The sequence below is a fragment of the Simochromis diagramma genome, unplaced genomic scaffold (genome assembly GCF_900408965.1).
Source record: "Simochromis diagramma unplaced genomic scaffold, fSimDia1.1 OVJJ01000642.1, whole genome shotgun sequence".
Classification (NCBI taxonomy): domain Eukaryota; kingdom Metazoa; phylum Chordata; class Actinopteri; order Cichliformes; family Cichlidae; genus Simochromis; species Simochromis diagramma.
The window spans coordinates 178,954-203,682 of NW_024387518.1; the positions used below are offsets into that span (position 1 = coordinate 178,954).

At 38.6% G+C, this 24,729-nt stretch overlaps 2 protein-coding genes across 3 annotated transcripts; one reads left to right on the forward strand and one right to left on the reverse strand.

The window, feature by feature from the left end:
* Positions 1–3,139: 3,139 nt before the first annotated feature.
* Positions 3,140–8,148, forward strand: LOC120725882. 2 transcript variants are annotated; one of them, XM_040018953.1, is made up of 4 exons: positions 3,140–3,202; positions 6,387–6,442; positions 6,550–6,909; positions 7,029–8,148. In XM_040018953.1, the coding sequence occupies exons 1-4, from the start codon at positions 3,192–3,194 to the stop codon at positions 7,289–7,291; spliced, it is 690 nt and encodes a 229-aa protein (XP_039874887.1). In that variant the 5' UTR covers positions 3,140–3,191; the 3' UTR covers positions 7,292–8,148. The 2 variants fall into 2 exon arrangements, with proteins under 2 accessions (XP_039874887.1, XP_039874886.1); XM_040018952.1 differs by lacking the exon at positions 3,140–3,202 and adding an exon at positions 3,781–4,576.
* A 12,905-nt stretch (positions 8,149–21,053) lies between these two features.
* On the reverse strand, positions 21,054–24,343 carry LOC120725843. Its single transcript, XM_040018884.1, has 3 exons — positions 24,249–24,343; positions 23,782–24,141; positions 21,054–22,436 (listed from the first exon to the last, which is right to left on the reverse strand). Exons 1-3 carry the CDS (start codon positions 24,295–24,297, stop codon positions 22,177–22,179), a joined length of 669 nt encoding a protein of 222 aa, XP_039874818.1. The 5' UTR covers positions 24,298–24,343; the 3' UTR covers positions 21,054–22,176.
* Between the last annotated feature and the right edge of the window lie 386 nt (positions 24,344–24,729).

Below are 24,729 nucleotides of genomic sequence, written 5' to 3' on the forward strand. Positions count from 1 at the left end.
TTGGGGCCAGCAGCCCTACCTTCACTGACTGGTAGGGGACTCAATGGTACTGCACCACTGGATGCCAAAATCAAGAGACACACTTTTGAATATGGAGTGAAATTAAATCCCCTAAACTCTCCAGACTCTAATGAGCTAAGCTGAGGGATACAAACACCCAAATAAAACTGAAATTATTGTTATCTACAAAATTTTACATGACAGACTAAGGGAAATAATGTTAATCTCAGTAAACACTGAGATTGCCAACTTAAATAAGCATTTAAAGAAGAAAATGTATTTACCTGAAATTCTAGTTCAGACCAGCCCATATATGATTAGGGTTAAACCTTAATTAACAGAAATCCAGCTACACATGAGCTAGATGACAATACTGTTAGCAATTTTAAACTGATGAGCCAGTATTATGACTTATAACTCTACTCAGTATCATGAGAATCCATCTTTTCACAGATCAGTGAACACTCAAACAGTACAAACAGGAAACTGCAAACTGTAGGTTACATAACCTGTAACCTACAGTTAGCTCTGTACAGCAGCTGTGGTCCACTCAAATGACCTGATGTAACATTTAAATCTGGTAAAATAAAAATAAATCACAGTATTACACATTAAACACAGCAAATTCCTTAATGTGTCCAAGCCTTTTACAATTTCCTGTTTATGCATTTTATTTGATAATAAAAGTGATTAAATGCATATCTACACACTAAAAAATGGTTGGTTAAAAATAACCCAATTTGTAACCTAGTGCTGGGTCAAACCCAGCACTGGGCGTGTTTCAGCCCAGCACAATGGGTTAGGACAATTATCCACAAATTGAGTTAAATTTACCAATGTTTAAAGTTGAGGTTACCAAAAATTGGGTTGAAACTCGTAACCCATCACAGGTTTCAACCATTAACATGTATAGGTTCTATTTAAGTTCAGCTCAGTTGGATTAGCGGGGGCCAGTATGCCGCATGGCTGAGTGGTCAGCCCAGGTTCGAGTCTGACCTGTGGCCCTTTGCCCTCTCACTTTGCTGTCAGTCTACACTTTATCTGTCTAATAAGGTCAAAAAAGGGATTCCTACATACTATAAAATTCAGCATATAAAAACTACATTCAAAACAGATTGTCTGAAAACTGCTTTTATTGCCATACGATACATAGAATAAAGAAAGCAAAATTCACACAAAATATATAAATAAAAGTAAAATGCAAGCAAAAGAAAATGTATAAAATTCATTGTATTATATCCATTACTTCAAATCAGCCTTTGGTTACAGCACATGTACATGTTAATAAAAATAAAAACATGTTATGTAAAGCTGGCTCTGTTTTAGAAGAAATTACATGTAAAAACTCTTAACATAAAAAAAAAATAATAATATTCAACACACATCAAAACTTTGGAAAAGTGTCAAGAGGGAATCTCCCTCTCAGACCAATTCATGCACCTTTATGAGCAACATGTTACGCTTCCATCATAGCTAAATGAGCCCTTGTTAATTTGATCATCAAGCCTTTTCCTGACATTCCATAGACACTCCTTCAGAAATCCAGCTGCTGACCTATGTTTTCTACCAGGGCTGAAACATCTTGAAATTTTTAAACAAAAGAAAAGAAAAGGGTCAGTAAAGTAAAATTTCACAAATGTGTTGCAGTTGTTTGAATAATGTCAAGTTGTCTGTAATGCTGGAGCGGTGAGCTTGAACACTGTGCTTGACATTTGTTCAGAGAGGACAAAACAACAATGAAGCAGACCAGTGGTTGTGAATGTTTGCAATTAATTGTTAGGAGATGGACTATGTCAAGATCAAGTATCATGTTCCACACACTTTATACTGTCACAAGGTTGTACAAACCTTTTTGCCAACTTCTCAATAGATTTACAACAAATGTTATTATTTATGCATCTATAATGTGCATATGACTGAAGAAGTCTCTTGGATGAGTGAGGAAACGTTTCTCCCACTGAAAACGCTACGTCCAGATGAACAGAAACAACCTTTCGGGATTTACTTACCTGGATGATTGAGCATGCATCGAGATATATAATGTGCATTCATTTGTTAAAGATGTATGTTGCCTATGTTGCTGTCGCCATCACAATCTAGCTAAGCAAAGGGATGTGCGTGCCCTTTGCGTGGTCTAGTGAACGAGGGGGAAAAAAGGGGTCAAAGTATTAGTGCTATCTATCTTTTTTTAAATCTAAATTGGACGAATAATATTTGCCTTTAAAGTTTAAAATGAAAATATGCTGTTATTACCATAGATAGTTTAGGGTAAATTAAATAATTAAATGAAATAGTTTAGATAGACTGGGTTCCTTTTTCTTTTCTTTTGACCTTTTTTCAACAAATGCAACACCGAGTCTAATGCTTTCTTTGTTCTAGATACAGTGATCTCTAAATTGTTTGTAAAACAGAGCAACTTCAACCTCATTTCAAATAATATATTTAAAAGATGATATCAAGCATTTTTAAGTAGAAATAACTATAGCTTTCTCCTTCACAAGCTAGCTGGTGTTATCTGTACAAAGGCCTCCAATGAGTAGGTAAAGATCTAGAATAAATCAGTAAATTGTAATTATTAAAAAAAAAAAAAACTATGATTTTCAGACTGTTAGAATTCACTTTTTACTTACTGTTTTTTATTTCATAGTAGTGGTCCAGTGAAGTCTGATCTGGTCACAGTCTAGTTGAAAATGCCAGTTTGTGAAGAATGATGTGGCTTTTTCTGAGGCTTATCTTCAACCCAAGCAATTGGGTAATATTTTAACCCAATATCTCATCAAAGCTACCCAACCTAATTATTCAAGCCGGGGAGGCCATTAAAGAACCCAGCACATTGTCAACCCAACTCCTAAATCACAATTTTTGAACCCATTTTTGGTCAAACTAACCCAACTTATTAACCTAAGGCTTTTACCCAGAAGTCGAGCTATGAAATTAACCCAGCATTTTTTAGTGTGTATGGGTATAGAATTCAGCAAACCATGTTTAGGTTTAAAACTTTAAATAACACATTGCTAAGTGTTAAAAGTAAGTCATGAGGAGTTGGACTCAAAACTAACACATTTTCTGTTCAACCAACGCATTATAAACCATGAAGGCGTGTCGGCACCTGCAGGCAAAACATAAAAATCCACAGAGGTTGCGCAGTATCGCACAGAAGAAAGTGAGCTGCAGACTGAAGCACGGTGGTGATGAACATTTGGTAAGTTTCAAACAATTTCATTGAAGAGAAATTGTTTCATGAAATATTTACAGAATTACATAATTTATTTTGTTAGAATATTATTTTAATTTAAGTTTTAATTGTAGCTATTAGCTAAGTTTCAGCAAGGCAATCTTAACATTTCATCTTTGGAAAGTTAAAGATGATTAAAAAAAAACAGGAATAGTTTAAGTACAAAATGAATGTTATTTTAGGAATGATGAAAAAAAAAGTGGTGGAATTTTCATTCATTTCATTAGATTTCATTCTTGGCCATGATGTGTGTAAAGAATAAAATAAACAACAGTGAGGGAAAAATCAAAAGAAATAATGTTGATGATAAACATGATGTATAGCTAATTTGCTTTGTATTAAAACATTATGACATTGATTTTAAATGCAAGGGTCAAACTGAACATATCTGAAAAACACTTGGATTGTCAGTACCCTTACAAAAAAAAAACAGATTTACTTATTTATGTATACATATGTACCCAGATGATGATGTGAGGATCTATAAACATAATTATGTTGAGACAGATCGTGGTCAGATTGGAAAACTGGCCTGACAGGAATGAACGAGAAAAAAAAGTTAACTCAACAACATGACAGCTGGGTAGATTTACTGTTTCTCCTTCTCAGTTCTCCTTCAGTTCTTTTTCACATATCTGCTTTATATGTTTATATAAGCAGCTGTCCACTGAGACTTTTTTCTGTGTGGCTTTTACACAGTACATTGGGTAAAAAAGTATTCTGCCTCCACCTTAGACCTTTATCATATTAGTTAAGTAATATTAAAGATGAAGATAAATCTGATGTAATCATCAGATTACACATGCTTGCACACAACCACAGAGCGATATAGCTCTTTTAAAACTTTACAGTAGCCTTTGCATCAACCTTGAAGGAGCCTTTTTTAGTTTGCTCTTTAAGTGCATTTTGCTGCGGGTAAATATATCCTGCTATGGAGGGTGGAGGCTCATGTCGTGTTAAGAGCTTGATTAGCAACCACCAGCATGTTTTTAGCTAAAACTAAGCACAGGGAGAGCAAGTATTTTCATTAATGGAGGCTGACTTGTGTTTAATTCCCAAAACAAACTGTTTTATTTTGGCAAAACAAAGCAGCTCCCAGCTGTCAGTGCATTTAGCCTTAAATAGTCACTGAGCCTTGTGGAGTGTTTCATGAAAGCTCCAGTGATAATAAAAGGCGTATGCCCCTATATACGCCCTCATCCACTAACCAACAACAAGTTTTAGTTGTGTTTGAAGACCTGTCACCACTTGTCCTATGCTGCTGTAAACACTGAATGTACCTCATCTATCACTTTGGACACGTCCACACTTAATGCTATTCTTGAAAATATCCAATACATGGTGAGCTGAAGTTTTTTATTCTTACATTTGTTCATTTGTGTGTATGTTTGGTGGTGATGTTATAGGTTTGAAGGTAGTGTGTGTGTGTGTGTGTGTGTGTGGGGGGGGGGTCTTTTTGTCTTTGTTCTTGTGGTGACCTCTTCTGGTTAATATGCATTGAAAACCTAGAAAGATCACAGGTGTGCTCATTAATGGGTTTCCTTTTAGCAAAGTTGCCACTGAGAGAGAAATGTGATGGACAAAATCTGCTGATCATTTTTGATGTGACTCCCCCACCTCATGCGAAGTTCTTATCCTCTGAGTCATTTTCACACCAAACCACCTACATAGGAAAGAGCGACATTTTGTAATATTAACTGCCAATAAGCCTTCACCTTTAATTAAAATACAGCTGGAAAACTATTCATTTCTAAGCGACAGAAAATGTTTGTTTTTCTTCATTTTTCGGTCTAAATATTACATATCCAGAAAATCTATTATGTTCAACAATACAACTTATCTGCAGAAACTCATCCAGAAAGAATGAAGGATTTGAGTCATCTTCCATTGGTGTTAAAAAAAAGAACAGATATACTTCCGGGAAGGACGATGTATTTACTGCCTGTGTATTATATTTCCAAAGTCTGCTCAGGATTAAAGCCCTTAACAACTTACCTTATGCACTGCAGTCAGGTGTTCAGCAAAAGAGAATATTATAAAATTTCCATTCTAAAAAATTAATGCTCATTGTTTTAAGTAAACTTTCCATTGTTATTAAATGTGTAGCTGTCAATAGTGTGAATGATTGTTTCAAAGTGAAAATAAAGAGTGACTAATGGCGATTTATTAAAATAAAACAGAAAAGAAAAGAAACACACATCAAGGTCACATCCTAATGGTTTTTCTTTTTTTTTTTTTTCAAATAAAATTTGATGCTGTTGTGTTGACAAAATATTAAACTCCATTCACGGTAGCTTATCCAAAACAGAGTGACTTTGTGACTCATATGTTTTTCAATCTGTCACCCTGAAAATTTCACATGTGACTGGATGAATGAAGGTGGGGGTGTTAGTCAGCAGCATTAGTGGGGGTCCAGGCAACTGTGCTTCCTCAGCTAAACACCTATCTTAGCCTTCTATAGCTATATATGAAATTAAGTCTGGTTTAGCAATAAAAAAGTTGAACACCACCACTGCTGATTTGTTACTCCAACTAAAATCCAAATCAGTTATTTGGTTAACATAAGTGTAGTGCTTCTGGATCAGTCATATAACCCTGGCTAATGAGGACACTGACTTTTGACCGGATGAGTCTATATAGGGCGGGTTTTGGAAGTAATCATCATATCTCTTTAACACTGAAAGACGCCACTCAAAAGTTTTTCAACCCTTAAGTCACACGTATATGAAATCAAGCATCTAGCCATAGAGTCTGCCTTTAAAAACATTTGTGAAACAATGGTTTGTTCTAAAGAGCTTCTGTAATAAGATCCCATCGTTGCAACAATTCAGTTGGTGAAATTTCTTATCTCCTACAAATTCCACTCAAACTGTTCTCCATGGCATATGTTTCCATTGCATAGCAGCTCTTGCTGGTGTAGTATTTGGTAAGCTCAGTATGTTTCTTGGTTGTAGTTTAAACGCATGATGTACGGTAATTCTAAAAAATTTAAATAAATAGAAACATGATAAACTTCAGTGAGCTTTCTTTTTTTAGAGGATACTATCATGTTTTTTTTCCAATCAGGAACATGAACCAGATCAGATATTGTCATGAGTGATGTCTTGAGTCAGACTGTAGATTTTCTTTCTTCCTCTGTCTCCTCTCACAGGGAGAAGATGATCTGCAGGATCCTGCTACTCATCATCCTCACCTCATGTGTCTCTGGTTAGTTTACAGCTTCACTTTATGAACTCCAAATAAAGCTCAACAACAGATTTGTTCCAGTTCTCAGTGTGTCTGCTCCTCTCTTTCCCTCTCTGTCTCCTCAACAGGATCATTTGTAGTCAATGTGACACAGACCTGCTATCAGGCAGAGGAGAACCACAACATCACACTGGAGTGGACGTTCACCACCAAACCTGACAGATCCACCCAAACTCTCAACGTCCTCTGTGAACTGATAACTGAGCGTACAGATTCAGTCCTGTATCGTGTTCAAGAAGGTGTTGAGGTGTCAGAGTCTCAGGATGAAAAGTTTTCAGGACGAGTTGAGAGTGACAAAGACGCCCTCAGAGAAGGACGAATCAGACTTCAACTGTTTAGACTCAGGACTGATGACTCGGGTCTGTACCTGTGTGAACTGAACACAGATTATGGCTTCGGCTCAGCCAGATGTAGACTCAGCATCAGTGGTAAGTTTTTTATTGGAATGAGTATCAAATTTGACTTGAACCTTGGGATAATTTACTTTGGTTGATATGTAGACTAACTATTCACATTAAAGAAATGCATCTTGTGTCCTTTTTGTTAGCTTCGGATGACCCCAAACGTCCAAGTCCAACAGTGAACACACAACCAGAGAGTCGAGGATGGCTCAACCTGTATCCTTTACTTATACTGCCAGCAGCAGCTTTATTGATCAAACTCTGTTATAAAATCATAAAACGAAAACATAACCTAAATCTAAACAGTCACCGCCTAGGCAGCGAATGCAGTGAAGCAGTAGTCAACTTGAATAATTCAGATGCCACTCACCTTGCTGCTTCATTAGAAGCCACGTCCATCATCTTCTGAGTGTGGACATGACTTCCCTGAACTCCAAAGATTGTCATGTTAACAGCTGGGTCTGCAGTGGAAGATTTGTGGGAGCATCAACCTCAGTGAGAGCTGAGAAACACTGTCTGCAGTCTGCAGCCATCATCAAAAACACTGATGGAAACATTCAAAGCTCTTGTCACGTATATCATTAATGATATTTCCTTCCTCTTTTGGTTCTAACATTTGTTTTTGTCAGATATGGTATGAGGAATCTTTAATTTTTGTCCATTAAGCATGCAGAGTGATTGAAATCACTTGTTGTTCTCCCATCAGCTGTTATAAATTATTACTGGTTAAAATGTGCCTTAACTCAAGTTGTTAAAAGAATTCTAAGTGTTACAGTGAACTCCTAATAATTTGACTATGGATCACCATAGGTAGAATTTACTTTTTCTAAAGTTAATGTTTATGTGTATATATTGTAAACAAGTCCTTATTTATATGAAAGAAGTTATGATTCTTCTGTATATGTGTGTGTCCAAATCATTTTATCAAAGGGTCAGAAGATCTTAAAGAGGTCTATAATACCAAGTGTAATCTAACATGTTTGGTTCTATTACTTTACAAGGTGTATTACAAGAAGGACAGGAGTTTGATAATTATTTAAAATATATAAAACACTGAATGTGTACATATAAAGCAACAAAGTTGTTTACGCCAACTCTTAATCGTAACATTATTCTACTTAAAGAATATTTAGTTGGCGTTGAAATGACTTTTTGTCTCTCAGCACTGAAAATCGAACACTTGATTCTGCTGAGTTTTTCTGCTATCAGCTTCTGTCTCTGCTTTCATAAAATAAAATGATCGATCTTTTTGATCAACAACACAAACAATGGTGGTGACACTTTCTGTCGAAAAACACTGCGGCATGATGGGAACAGCTGCAGTTGTTTACATAAATCAGGGGTGTTGAACTCCAGGTTTCGAGGGCCGGTGTCCTGCAGGTTTTAGATCTCACCCTGGGTCAACACACCTGAATCACATGATTAGTTCATTACCAGGCCTCTGGAGAACCACTTTAACTGGTTTTGAACTGGTTCTAACTGGTTATAGTTGTTGTCAACCAGCCAGTTGTGGCAGATGGCTGCCCCTCCCTGAGCCTGGTTCTGCAGAAGGTTTCTCCCACTTTAAAGTAGTGATGGGCAGATGAAGCTTCATGAAGCACTGAAGCTTTTCATCCAATTGCTTCACCCCAGCGCAAAGCTTCTTGAAGCTTCATTTGCTCTAGTAGGACACCTACTGGACGTAAAAATATTAGTTGGCATGAATTTGAAGAGTGTGGCCTTTTGCACACGGCCTGTAAATGTCAACAACAAAAGGAGTGTGTAAAACATCTATATTGTATTGATGGCAGTATACTGTGTATATTTATACTGGCAGTATGGAAAATGATCATTTGGAAATGCTTAAAATGGAAATGATCATTTACTGTGAGGTGAGGTGTGGTTGGCATGTGGACAGTGGTTCTGCTCTTGTAACGTTGAGGTATGGACAGCTACACACTGAGGCATCAGTCCTGCCCATATTTTATTCTGTAAAAACTAAATTTTCACTGCTTTTATAACCTTTAGTGGGGAGAACATAGCTAGGATTTAATGATTTAACAAATCTTTTGAATCCTTTGTCCTCCACAATGCTAAATGGCTGGGAGTCCTCAATCACCATGCTAACCAGGTCTTCATCTATTTGAGATTGTTCTCCTGAGGAAAGACAATAAAGACAAAGCACAAATATAAATATCACACACGTAACTTATTACAGCTGTATAATATTGTTATATCATTCAGTAACATTACAGCATGCTATATTATCATTGCATTTGATGGCTCACCTGGTCTTGCTCCACAATCGGTGTTCCCCTTATTATCATGCAAAGCTCTGTAGTGCCTAAGCATGGATGAGGTGTTGTTGTTATATCCCAGCTCCCTGGCACATAGCAAACACTTCACCTTGTACAAAAGTAAAGCCGCTTAATATAAATTGTATTGCACCATCAGTGTTATGAAAATACATCTTCTGTAGAAATTTACATACCTTGTTGGGAGGAATAGGATCAAAATGTTCCCACACAGGGGAGGACATCCTCCTCTTCTTAGCTGGCTCCATTCTCTCCTGACTTTCTCTCCTCACTCTCATAAACCTCCAAACTCTCACTAACCGCAACTCTCCATCAAACACCTACATTTTGAATGAAGTCTGAGGGGTTTATATCGCTGTCATATCTCACGGCAAAGTTCGAACCACTTCATGAACCAGTCACGTGGTACAGCCGGGCAGCGAGGCTTCGGACGTCATCATTTTCAGCTCCTCCCATAAATGAAGCAAGCCTCGATACGCGCAGCGCGGAAACACCCCCTCCATTACTCGACACAAGCTTCGAAGCCTCGATACAGAACGTCACATCACTACTTTAAAGGGAGTTTTACGTTTCCATTGTGACAAAGTACATGCTCAAAGGGGGTTTAGTTGAGTGTGAGCTCACTTTGTATTATTTTATTATAATATACAGCACATTGAAGCAACTGCTGTTGTGATTTGGCGCTGTATAAATACAACTGAACTGTACTGAACTTTGCAACACCTCATAACAAACTCCTGACGTTGTAGTGAAATGATCAAATTTATGAAAATTTTAAAGATTACAACACAGAAGGTAAAAAAGATTTGTCTTAAGTTGTCAGTTTTGTTAACTTTACATTTAGACCAAAAAAATCGTCATACTTTTTTGTAATACAAAAGATCCATCACCAAATGGTCTTGGAATTGTCGGCCAGAATGGCGGTAAACTTAGCAAGCTGCCTCACATGGTAAGTCACAAGCACAATGATGACAACTAAAATGGTATTTATTGTTAACTTTTACAGACAACTTTAAAAAGACTAGTAATAGAAGCTTGTAAAACTGAGTACATTCAGGACAATAAAAATCTCTGTGAAGAGCAGTTAGAGTACTTAGCTTCCACCAAGCTGCAAATTTCAAGGAAATAAAAAGGATGCAAGAGTTCTGTTTGTGAAAAGTGGTTTGTGGGGACACACAACAGAATATGAGTGACAGAGTGAATAACACAAACAGGTCTCCTCCCGGTGGGACATACCCAGAATACCTCACCCACCCCGGGAGGCATCCTTGTCAGATGCCCAAACCATCTCAACTGGTTCCTTTCTATTCGGAAGAGCAGCGGCTCTACTCTGAGCCCCTCCCAGATGGCCGAACTTCTTACGCTATCTCTAAGGGAAAGGCCAGCCACCCTTCACAATCTCGTTCTTTTGGTCACTGTCCACAGCTCGTGACCATACGTGAGGGTAGGGGCGTAGATTGACTGGTAAATTGAGAGCTTCTCTTTAACACTTAGCTCGAGGGACCAGTGCAGCATCACTACCTCTCTTTGAGGCAGTCCAAAAGTCTTTTTCATGGCCTCTCCAAGCTCCTCCCACACACTCCCACGTGCAGTTATGGCCAAACTTATGTTCAAACATGGTGCTCGTCATGGCCAAACTGTGGTTTGCACAGAAGTCCAACAACAACACACAACTTGGTTCAGATCCGCGAGGCCGTTCCTCCCAATCACACCCCTCCAGGTCTCACTGCTGTTGCCCACATGAGCATTGAAGTCGGCCAGTAGGACAACACAGTCCCTAGGCGGAGCACCCTCCAGCACCCCAACGGGAACTCCAACAAGACTGAGTACTTTAAACCTCTACTTGGCGCATAACCACAGACCCATTCCCCAACCTGAAGCCAAGGAAACAAAACCTCTCATCCACTAGGAGAAACCCCAACGTACAGGCAGCAAGCCAAGGGGATACTAGGATACCCGCCCCAGCCCACCGCCTCTCACTCCAGTACCTGGACTCTGTCTCAGTCTCGCAACTCCAGATTGAGATAGAGTCCAGCCCCTCTCCAGGATACTGGTTCCAGAGCCCAAATTATGGATTGAGGTGAGCCTGACTATATCTAGCCGGTACCTCGCAACTTCAAAATGCAATAACTTCTCCACCAGAGAGGTGACATTACTTGTCCCAATTGCTAGTATTGGTAGTCCGTCACACAATGCACCCCAGCCCTACAGGGCCTCCTGTGTGTGAACTGAACAAATCCAAAATGCACGCAAAACTGATAAAATACGAAGCCCATTTGCTTTTTTATACATACTTATCCTAAATGTTTATGTTAAGACCAGAGTGGTGGCATATTATGAAAGGAGCCTACTTAAGATAAGATAAGATAAGATAAAACTTTATTAATCCCTCAGGTGGGTTCCTCTGGGAAATTCAGTTTCCAAAAGCACAGCACCGACAGAAGTTACAGAGCGTGAGCAGAATATTATATATATACACGCACATATATAAGTACAGATACATATATACTTGCAGCAACAAAAACATAATATTCCAGAAACACACTTTGCTGATCAGCTGTTCGTAACACTTCCTACGTTGGAATAGACGTCAGCACAAACTATCGCATGTCCGCCATGAACTGCCTGAAACCGGAAGTGACGTCGTTTTTGCGGAAATGTAGTTTTTTACCATCAGGGCCTCAGGGCCTATACTGGTGTTTGTAAAAGTTATGTTTGACTTTATGACTTTCTGTGTCGTTTCTGGGATGCTTAGGACTCATATTGCACTGCTGGAAATTGTTTATTTTGATGCATATGCTGCTTTTTTGCAAATTTGCACTATAATATTTATTTTCGTTTTTCCTGCAGTGTATAAAAATTGGTGTATTTCAAAAATACAACTATGAAGACACTCAAAATAAATTTCCTGTGGTGGGAAACTATTTTGTGCAACTTTTTTGTATTTACAGTTTTGAGGGATAAGCCTCTTAAATTTCTCTAACTAGAAATATATGTTAAAAAAACAAAAACGATTTTCAATTTTTTTGTAGTTTATTGCTCTTTTTTGCAATTTATGTAATTACTATGCACTTAATGCATACATATTATTAAAACTTAGGCTGTAATGGTTGTATTGATGTATAGCAACTTGAAATGCTCCCAAAAATGGCTCCACAGCATGTAAAAATATAATATAAGCTCTGGCGGACTTGGTTCTAAGGTAGGTCTTAAAGGGTTAAAAGGCCAAATAGGACCAGATTGATTATAATGCAGGTACAATAAAACAGATGATGAACACAGGGTGAGGATACTGCTTTTGAGCCATGAGGCCTGGGTCACATCAACACCAAATGTCAGGAGAGGAACTGGTACCGGGAGTCTCCCCACAGCAAGGAAGCTAACCTCCGGTACCTTCTCAGTTTCACCTGGACTACAGCTCTCGTTCCCCTTTTCAGTCTCGTGGGGGCGGGAGTCCCGGTAGGTTGTGCAAAGTAGCGCGCACTCAGGTGAGGAACACACAAAAGGAGGAGGGAAAGTTTTTCTGTAGCTGTCCCAGCTGTCACAGTAGCTCTCCATTGAACCTTTAATGTTTATCAGTGTATCCCAAGCATAAATAAAAGCAGCAGAAGCAAAGTCAGAACACAAAAGAATCATTCTCAACTTTTATAGTTTCATGTATGTTTAGCATTTATGGATAGCTGTTTTATCCTATACATTGTTAAAGGTATGCAGTCTTGAGACACTGGGCGTGGAAACAGCTGTTATGTCGCTTGACTGTCAAAAAGACAACTTAGAAGGACATGAAGTGAGCATGGAAGGAGCTGCTGCTTTTTTGGATTCAACAGACATGCTCAACAGTTTTGGTTTGCATTTTGAAGGCTGACAGAGATAGATAAACCTGCATCAGATTAACCTGAATTTGTTATATGCCACAGTTAACTCACTGTTCAGTGGTTTTCCACTGCATTTTCAGGAAGTTTCTTAACTGTTTCTGCTGCCAAAGAATCAGTTTGTAACACAATAAGGAGAATTCTTGAATAGATTATATTAACGGACCAATAGGTTCAACTATAGGAGCACAGTGGTGTGTTTAAATAAGACACACAGAGAGGAATTTAACTGGAAAGAACCAACTGGCTTTTGTAAACCAAACCATAGGTTTGACAACCACAGGTTTTGGGCATTTTACACAACTGTGGAAACAAAAATTTTACAATTTTTTAAAAATGAAACTAAATAAATAAATAAAATAAAATAAAAACACATTAAACTGCTAATATAGAGACTTGGCCGAGTGTTAGTTCTCAGTTCTCGATTCTGGGTGCACCCTGGTAACCTGACTCTTAAGCCGTTATAGAAAACAAGTTACTTAAATTCAATTTTCATTCAAATGAAGATCTCACACACCATTCACATATGGAGAATATTCTACACAGCAGTCTATAGTGTATGGCGTTATTTTTATGCAAATATTCTGAGCGCACATAAAAAAAAATTGTTGCAGAGCCATTTTAGAGCTCTCAGTGCAGAGATGTGACTAAAAACCTGAAACACAATTCAGTTGTGCTTGATTTTAATAAAACACTGGTAATAATACTTGGATCAGAAATGGGATGAGCTCTTAAAAAGCTGGTAGTGGACTGAGTGAAGGGTTACAGGACAGTTTTACTACTGTGTCACAGCGATCGAGTGATCCACCCATCACCTCTGCCTACTCTGACAACATTTCCTCCTTTTATTCCAAGGAAAGGAGAGTTTAAGTTTCATACAATCTTACAATGAGAACAGCACATGTTAAATTGGGCATTAACTGGTGCTCAGGGACTGTGCAGACCAGCTCTGTCAGGTGGCCCTGTACATCTTCAACCTGAGCCTGAGCCTGGAGAGGGTTCCTGAACTGTGGAAGACTTCCTGTGTGGTTCCGGTGCCAAAAATCGCACACCCCAGGGAGCCCAACCACTTCAGGCCTGTTGCCTTGACTTCTCATCTGATGAAGACCATGGAAAGGCTCATCCTGCACCACCTTCAGCCACTGGTGGGCTCAGTGTTGGACCCCCTGCAGTTCGCCTACCATTCTGGAATTGGGGTGGATGACGCTGTCATCTACCTGGTACACCGATCCCTCTCTCACTTAGAGCAGGCGATCCTCACTGTGAGGATCATATTTTTTGACTTCTCCAGTGCTTTCAACATCATCCAACCCGCACTACTGAGAGGGAAGCTGGAGGGAGCCGGAGTAGGCAAACAGCTGACTGCACGGACCATCGACTACCTTACCAACAGACCACAGTATGTGAGGCTCCATGACTGTGTGTCCGAGGTGGTAATCTGCAGCACGGGGACAGCACGGGGGCGCCACAGGGCACGGTTCTCTCACCTTTCCTGTTCAGCCTTTACACTTCAGACTTCTGTTAAAATTCGGACGATTGCCATATACAGAAGTTCTCAGATGATACAGCCATCATTGGATGCGTATCAGACGGGAATGATCAGGAATACAGAGGGGTCATCAGTGACTTTGTTGGCTGGTGTGAGACCAACGTACTCCAAATCAACGCCGGCAAGACAAAGGAGATGATCATAGACTTCAGGAGGAAGTCACCCCCTACAACACCGGTGAACATCCAAGGGAAAGACATTGAGATAGTGGACTCTTATAAGTACCTGGGTGTTCACCTCAACAATAAACTGGACTGGACTACAAATACAGACATCCAGAGTCGACTCCACCTGCTGAGGAGTCTGCAGGACTCTGTTAAGGACATTCTATGACACTGTGGTAGCATCTGCCCTTTTCTATGCAGTGGCCTGCTGGGGGAGTGGATGCACGGACAGGGACAGGAGCAGGATTGACAAACTGGTGCGGAGGTCTAGCTCCGTGCTGGGATGTCCCCTGGAGTCTGTGGAGGTGGTTGGTGAGGGGAGGATGTTAGTAAAGCTGACATCCATCATGAACAATCCACATCACCCACTGCATGAGTATGTGAGTGGGCTGAGCAGTTCTTTTAGTCAGAGACTGAAACACCCTCGCTGCAGGAAGGAGCGCTTTCGCAGATCATTCGTCCCAACAGCAGTTAGACTCTATAACTCCTCAATCACGATGTCATAAGTCACTGGACACTGAACATCCATGGTCACCACTTCATGCATAATGGACCTTCCATGACCTTCCAAGCTATATAGTTTATGTCTTCCATATTTCCAACTATATCCATAATCAAATACTGTGTATGCTATTGTATATAGTGTATTATCTTACTTTTTTTCATTGATTGCTTAATTGTATTTTTGTATTTCCTTCATATATCTGTACCTGAGCTGAGGTGACGCAAAAATTTCCCTGTTGTGGGATCACTAAAGTCTTATCTTATCTTATCTTATCTTATCTTATTTCAAACATAAGTAAAGAACTGAGTCATTCAAACTGTCATGACAAACATTTGTGAAATTAAAGGCATATTCCTACAAAAGCATTGACAACCAGGTCACTAACCCAAATACCTATCTTGTCCACGCCTTTCAGTTGCAAAGCTGACACTAAGCCTGTTCATTAAATATAAAATGATCGAAAATTAATGAGAATAATCAATAATTAAAGGAGTATTTGAATTATAATTTTGCTGAAAATTTCATGTCATGTAGGTCTGATTCAATAATTCAGAGGTAACAAGTGAAAATATAATTAATAGGAATAAAAACTAAAAAAAACATATAAAACATTGCACGGCCACGCTGTGCTAATTATATATTTTAAAAAATAAATGTCGAGGTGAGAATTGCAATTAATATAAATCTCAAAGTATTCACAACATTCCTGAACAGAAATAGGCCTCTGCACCTGGGGTGAGGGTGTGGCCATGAAAACAATGTGACATGCCATTGGATGTTGGGACACATAATAACATGACGCTAAGCATCGGCCAATGAATGTGAACTAACAACCACAAGGTCGCGGGTATGGCTGCACTGTAGGAAAAAATCCTAATATAAAAGTATTTTACTGTGCATTTTACAGTTCTGTTCTGTTCTTCTAGAATATCATTAAAGTTACGTAAATAGACTGTGATTTCACATTTCAAATGTAAATTAATGTTAAATCACTGTAATGTAATAAGACATAATTTTCATGATTATTAAATGTATCTGTCTGTACATATGCATATTTAGATTGTTAAAATACATTCACAAATGTATCATGATTGAAAGATTGAACTGTTGAATTCAAATGTGATGCTATGGAAAAGTATATAACATGATTCCTATAAGCTTGTGTTACATCACATAAGTATTATTATCATTGCTATTTAGGGCGATCGTGGCTCAAGAGTTGGCAGTTCGCCTTGTAATCAGAAGGTTGCCGGTTCAATCCCTGGCTCGGGCACTCTCCGTCGTTGTGTCCGTGGTCAAGACTCTTCGCTTACTGGTGATGGCCAGAGGGGCCAATGGTGCAATATGGCAGCCTCGCCTCTGTCCCAGGGCATGCAATCCATTATTATTTAAACCAACTGTTAACTGTATATTTCTGTACATTTACGTGTTATGATTCATATTGCCACATTCATTGACCTTGTTTATAGGTAATTTCATTGTTTGATCACATTAAAATTTAATGTCTAAAAGCACTTGGAAAAGGCAGAATCCCATGTAAAATTAGTGCAACAAACTGTATTGTCATTACTGGGAATAACCGTATTTTTATGAGGAAGTTATTTTCTGTTATTTTACGGTAGTATTTTGGCGCCCCAGCTGCCGAAATATTACTGTTTTTTAAATATGTTTTTTTTAACAGTGCAGTCACTCAGCTCTACAACATCACAAATCACTTCATTAAGTTTTTCTCGTCACAGTGATCTTTGATACACAACATCTAAATAGCTGTCAAAATGCTTCAATTAATGGGAATCAGAAAGATTGGAAGTGTCTTTAATTCTTTAATTAATTCCTGAATCTTAAAATACATATAATACTGACTTTGATAAATAGCATTGCATGGCATACAGGACAAAAACAAAACAAAACAGAAAAGATGTTGCATACATTCACGTGCACGGCCAAGTTACAGTTACTGTGCAGCCTGCAGACAGCATTTCTCAGCTCACACACTCCCAACAATGTTTTTAAAGAAGGAGGCTGCTCATTGTTAAGTTATGCTGAAGTTTAAATCATTAAATATGGCAGGTACATCATTTAAACTTACAATAATATGAACATAAAACATGAATGTCATATTACAAAGTCGTTTCCTGACACTTGAAACATTCACGCTGTTGGGTGGTTTGTCTTCAGGTTTTCTCACTTGAGTTTTCGACTAATGCTCTGACAATTAAGGCTGATAGAAATGGCTCCAAGAGAGTCCTCTTAGTCCTGGTTTCAGTTTAGGTCAGTTCAGTTTTATTTATGTATCGCCAAGTCGCAAAAGTCACCTCAAGGCACTTTAGTTTCTCTCAGTACTTAGAGACAGTAGGAGTAGAGAAAACCAGTCTGGCTGGTTGTGCAGAGAAAAGTATGCACATCATTGAAGACCTACATAAAACCTTTATGCCTTCTGAGTCGATTATGGCGTCTGCAGGCAGAGAAGAGCACAACCAGTAGAGGTACCAGTCCCAGAAAAGGGTAGAGGGTGGCTCTTTCCCATCTGTCTGATTGGGTACTCCAAATTGATCTCTTGTGTTGGGAATGAACAGCTGCTGGTGCAAAGGACAGAAAAATGTAGGTGATTAGTCTGTCAAAGAGAATAATTTTATCATTAATGGTAGTTGCCATCAGATCTTGTCTTAAAAAAACATAAAGAAACTATTTCTGCTGGGCTTTGAATTTTGTGCAGACAGATTAAAATTATATCATATTATTGAATATATTATATATATTAAAAATATCACAGAAAATCCTTGAAATACAGTTTATGAACAGTTTGCTTTACAGACACTTTAAATTTTTCCAAACAGTGTCAGAACTAAATTAGTTTTGTTTTTGTATATTCTGTGTGGTACAGTGATATTCTCACTTCACTGTTTGGTTTGAACCTTGAGAAAATTTCTTCGGTCTAAACGTTTGACTGAGTGTGGTGAACTTTTCCCCCAGTTAGATGTTTTAAAAATAATTATTTGCTTCACTGCCTAAATATATATGCAAGACGACTGACAGGATCTACTGATACACATACATATTATTAGTTGGTTTCTAAAAATCAAATGAGATTAATTCACACTGTTTTTATTACTTTGCAATTGCTTTGCAATTTTTTTTTTTTTTTAATATGCATTTTTGGACTCTTTTGGATTGAATTCACCTTTTGTTGACTTACCAGTGACATTGAGTTGACAGCTCTCAACGTGAAAGTGATAACCTGTGCTCACCTCACACAGGTACAGACCCGAGTCATTACTCCTGAGTCTGGACAGTTGAAGTCTGATCCGTCCTTCTCTGAGGGCGTCTTTGTCACTCTGGACTCGTCCTGAAAACATTTTATTCTGAGACTCTGACACCTCAACACCTTGACGAAAATGATATAAGACTGAGGCTTTATCATCATCTTCCTTTTCACAGATGATGGAAAGAAAATTGGAGGGGGTATTAGTTGCAGTTTTGAACGTCCACTCCAGGGTGACAGTCCCACTCTCCACTGCATGATAGGAGGTCTGTGTCATATTCAATGATTCTGTTGAGGAGATATAGGAGCAACCACACTGAGAACTGGAACAAATCTGTTGTTGAGCTTTATTTGAAGTTCATAAAGTCAAGCTGTAAACTAACCAGAGACACATGAGGTGAGGATGAGGAGCAGCAGGATCCTGCAGATCATCTTCTCCCTGTGAGAGGAGACAGATTGATTTTATTCATTCCTTGCAACTGTTGATCTTGTTCATTATCCTGTTAGGAAACCCAAGCACTAGAAAACGATTTACTGTTACTGAAGAAATAAACAAAACAAAAAAACATGTAATGAACCAACTAAGTTACTCACAGCATGTTTGGAAAAGTAAGAAAAGGTATTTATTTTATTGAGCTAAACACATTAAAAACAGTCACAGCTTTATTCCTATCCGCTGTGCAGAGATATAAACAGAACAAAAGGTGACTCCATAATTTCTCTTTCATAGGGCATTTTAGGGCATCACCTAGAATGTATAGTCTCCTGAAAGGGCTGTTAAGAGATATGTTGAAATAGTAAATTGTTATCTCCTGTCTCCCTTTCTTAACCACTTTAACTAGAGCCAGATGGAAAATCTTACACGTTCCAGGACTGGTTATTAGGAGAATTTGTAAGGACTTGAACAGAGAACAGACATCTGTTATTGTTTCTCTGTTCAGAACAGTGAACAGAGAACTGTAGTGCAGATGTAATACAAATGTGTAACAACATAAACAATAGCATAGAAGAAACAGACTGAAATGGAACAGATACATTCAAGTAACAGCAATATTAGATACAGCACAACATAGTAGGTGAATTCAAAAAAACAATTAAAACACCAGTTACCCGAATTTAGGACAAATAGGCATAGACTGCACAAACATGGGAGGTCTGAGTCCTCTTTTAGACTGGGGTCATTGGTGGCCTTAAGACCATAAATCCATACTCACATATTTACAGATTTAGGTTTAAGTTGAAAGCCAATGATATGAAGTACAAAGAGAAAGGTTTTAGTGAAGATAAAATAAGATAGAAGTGCAAAAATGTAGTTGAAAAACAACAAATGTCAGCTGGATCTCAATTAGTGGTCTACACAAATCACAAAGCCAATTTAGACCCAAGGCAGCAGCCTTCACTGCAGAAGCTGAAGGTACAAATAGACTGCAAGAAAAAACAACACAGAAAATATCACTGTTTAACTTACAATTGCTTTGGAAACCGTATTTTGAGAATCAACCCTGGACTTAGAGCCGCACAGATATCAAGGCACTGCTGATGCTTCAGCTCCGGTACAGTAAAGAGATCCTGAGGACAGATCTATATCTTGAGAAGTATGAAGAAGGAGTTAAAGAAGCATAGTAAAAGATCAACTGCGTACTCCTGTTGTTTCCTTTTATTTCAGGTAGTGTCAGGTCTTCAGTAATCCTGAGGCAATGAAGCCCCGCCTTCTGTTTAAGTTGGCAACAAGTCAACTATTCAGATGACGTACCAGATTCCACAAAGGTCAAGAATTTTAATTTATCCCTCATCATCCATTTGCTTCCGCTTATCCTTTTCAAGGTCGCGGGGGGTGCTGGAGCCTATCCCAGCTGTCATAGGGCGAGAGGCGGGGTACACCCTGGACAGGTTGCCAGTCTGTCGCAGAGCCAACACACAAGGACAGACAACCATTCGCACTCACACCTAGTGACAATTTGGATTATCCAATTAACCTATCCCCACAAGCTGCATGTCTTTGGACGGTGGGAGGAAGCCAGAGTACCCGGAGGGACCCCACGCAAACACAGGGAGAACATGCAAACTCCACACAGAAAGACCCCAGCCTGATGTTGGAATTGAACTCAGGATCTTCTTGCTGTGCGGCAACAGTGCTAACTACTGTGCCACCGTGCACCCTCATCAAGTCTTAATAATTTCCCAGGTCTTGAAATGTCAGAAATTCATTTTTCCCAAACTACTTCCCCTAAGTCTCTGTGAGTTTGTTTACTAAGACTTTGGATCTTATTTTTATAAGGCTGGCCTCTTGTTAACATGCTGAGTAATACTGAATATAATTTAACACATTTAAGACCAGAATGAGCTGTAACGCAAACAGGATTTAAGGGTTGGGTTAAGAATATTATTAATAGAAGCTGTCAGGAGGAGCTAAAGTTTACCTTCGTTATATTTCATTTGCATATGACTGGAATGCAGTTTGTGAAGTTATGTTACATTCAAGTGTTCTAATAGCGTACCTTCCCACCCAGTATTACGCCAGCAAGATGAGTCACTGCGTCATTGTGACCGTCATCAAAAGAAAGCCTTCGACTTGTTTTCTTGGTGCCTGGGTTTGAGGTGCTCATAAATCACCATGTGCTAAAATCCATTTGTCCTTTAAACGTTTAAAGAATCCTCCAGCATGTGACAGCTCAGGCTGATTAGTCTAGACTGATTCAGTTTTGGTCATTAAAGAAAGACATTGTGTGAAGTTAACTTGGCTTTAAGAATCCAAGCTTCATGTCATGTTCTCTTGATTTTTGTTGTAAGTCTTCATATTGTGGCCTTTGAAATTTTTGATTCATATGTGTTGAGGTTTGAATTTTTATTTTATCTTATAGTCTTGTATTCCATGTCTTTAGTCTCTGTTGCATTTCATTTCTTGAGTTATTATTTTTGCAGAATTTCAATTTGTTGTTTGTCTGTTTTAGGTTAGTTTGTTGTTTTGTTCTCATCTCTGATTTTTTTGCAGTCTTGGACTTTGATGTTTCTGGATTTGCGGTTAGCAATAATGGAGACAAGACTGACTGAAAGCAGGGAGGAGACACAGAGACAGGCCAAGAAAAGAAATGAAAGGGAACTGATTAAACTAAACAAGGAATTAAAAACTAAACACCTAGATCACTGGACTAGGCACTTGGGAAAATACTAAACATCAGAGGACTAAGGAAAAGAAAAAGTATCACATACAACTCCAGAAACAAATCACAAATCCACAATATTCAAAGTACAAGGCAGAAACCCTGAGATCCTAATAGTTACTAGTAAGACTGGATATAGTGTGGCTCTTTGTAATGGGTATCTTCCTGCGTTGTCTCTGAGAAGATACAGCAGTTGATCAGATGGAGTCCAGTCATTTATTCAGTTTGTACAGGTATTCCCACAGCACAGGAATGAACACTTTGTATGCTTTGTGTAGAAATAATACACAACAATAAGCAACATTCATATTAATATTACAGATTACATGGGTTTATATAACAGTCTGCTAAAACCAGGAGAAACCTGGTGTTAAACCAACTAACACCTACTGCTGTTACTACATGATTGAATGCAATCCAACATTTCCATCTGCTGGTTATAATGGTTAACAGCAGAGCAAATTTGCAGCTGCGGCTTTATGTTTTGTCAAGCTTCTTTATAATAGTTGTTCTTGGACTGTAGGTTCCTGTCAGTACTGATGGGTTTTTCCCATAAGAAGCTCAGCATCTGTACATCTGCTATAGGATTTTGTATCCTCTCTTCATTTCTGAAAACAACTAAAAGTATTGCAAACAGTGCCAGCAGAGCTGCCAACACTCCCATTAAAATGTAGAAACCGGTCATTCCTCCAATTTCTGTTGTCGTTTTTGTTGTTGGTCTGTGAGGTTGGAGCTGATCAGCAGCTGCTGTAAGAACATGGAGACACTAACGTTAATGATCAGAATCAAAATGATAACAGTTCAGCTCACAGTGATAGAGTTACGGATCACAATAAAATAATAATGATCTCCAAAAAATGATAACTTTAATGTGTAGAATAAAACAGAAATTGAAGGGGATAATCCTCCTTCCATAATTTATAAAATGAAGCTCCTGTTTTATTCAGTTTGAGTTCAGATCTAGCCTTCAATGTTTAGACGAATACATAAAAGAGTTTTGTGTTTAACTGGTCCGTCAAAGTTTGAATAATAATCTGCAGGTTTTCCCTCTCCAGCACATTCTGAGCCCTTTTGAGGATATTTGTTACCATTGTTATGCGGACGATATCCAACTCTATATATCTTTTAAGCCGGAGGAGGTTTCTAAGCTGCAGCTTTTAAATGTGTGCTTGGAAACCATTAAAGGCTGGATGGCTGAAAACTTCCTCCAACTAAATGATAACAAAACCGAAGTCCTCTTATGTGCCCCAGATAGATATAGACCCAGTATAATAAATGCTCTTGGTCCTCTTTCAGCGTTTGTAAAACCATCTGTCAGGAACTTAGGGATTATCCTTGATCCTGCTCTTACGTTAGATAGTCATGTTAAATCTCTTGTTCGGTCCTGCTTTTATCATTTAAGAAATATCTCTAAATTGAGCTCCATAATTTCCTATACTGAACTCGAGATTGTTATTCATGCTTTTATTTCATCACGATTGGACTATTGCAATTCCCTGTTTACTTGTTTAAACAAAGGTTCCTTGGAGCGTCTGCAGATCGTTCAGAATGCTGCAGCAAGACTTCTGACGAAAGTTTCTAAATATTCACATATAACACCATTGCTTAAGCAGTTACATTGGCTTCCTGTCGAATCTAGAGTCCATTTTAAGATTTTGGTTTTAACTTTTAAGGCTCTTCGACAACAAGCACCACCATATATTATTGAACTTTTGCAGCCCTATGCCCCTAGTAGGTCTCTGAGGTCGAGTAGTCAGGGCCTACTTGTCATTCAGTATACGAGACTGAAAACTAGGGGTGATAGAGCTTTTGCTACTGTGGCCGCTCGACTTTGGAACTCCCTTCCTCAGGACCTACGATCCGTCGATTCATTGATTACTTTTAAAAAACAGCTAAAAACTTATCTTTTTAAAATTGCTTTTTGTTAACTTTGTTTGTTTTTTGCCTTTTATCTTTAATTAAGCACTTTGATGAATCCAGAAAGTGCTACATGACTTTACTTATTACCACTACTTTACTTATTCATTCCAGACATAAACATGACAAACCAATTATTTTTAAAAAATGCAATATTTTAACTAAATAAAGATACCAGTTATGTTGAGTCGACATCTTCCAACACTGAAGCCATAATCAGTGTTGACCTCACACAGGTACACACCCGAGTCATCAGTCCTGAGTCTGGACAGCTGAAGTCTGATTCGTCCTTCTCTGAGGGCGTCTTTGTCACTCTGGACTCGTCCTGAAAACTTTTCATCCTGAGACTCTGACACCTCAACACCTTCGTGAACATGATACAGGACTGACGATTTATCACTAATGAAGAGTTCACAGAGGACGTTGAGAGTTTGGGTGGATCTGTCAGGTTTGGTGGTGAACGTCCACTCCAGTGTGATGTTGTGGTTCTCCTCTGCCTGATAGCAGGTCTGTGTCACATTGACTACAAATGATCCTGTTGAGGAGACAGAGAGGGAAAGAGAGGAGCAGACACACTGAGAACTGCAACAAATCTGTTGTTGAGCTTTATTTGGAGTTCATAAAGTGAAGCTGTAAACTAACCAGAGACACATGAGGTGAGGATGATGAGCAGCAGGATCCTGCAGATCATCTTCTCCCTGTGAGAGGAGACACAGCAAAAATGAAAATCTATTTCATTCACTGATGACAATATCTAATCCTGTTCATGATCCTTATTACACAGACTCACCAAAACTACAAGAACTACAACCACGGCAACAGAAGCATCTAGAAGAAAAACCTGCAGTGTTCAGAGCTGAAAAAATGCTTTTTTCTGATACAAGGTAGTGATGTGGTTCATTTTCTAAATAGATGGAAAAATTTAATCTGTTTCTCTGAACATCTCCTCACAAACAAATGCGATGCTGCTACAGAAAGAATTGAATGAATTTATTTTTAAAAAGGTAAAATACAAACTCTGCAGTCTCCTCTTCTTTCAGATGAGTCAGCTCTGCTGCATCTCCATAACAATTTGGAAATCTGTACAGTTTCACTTTCACATTTCAGGTGAGATTTTGCCAGT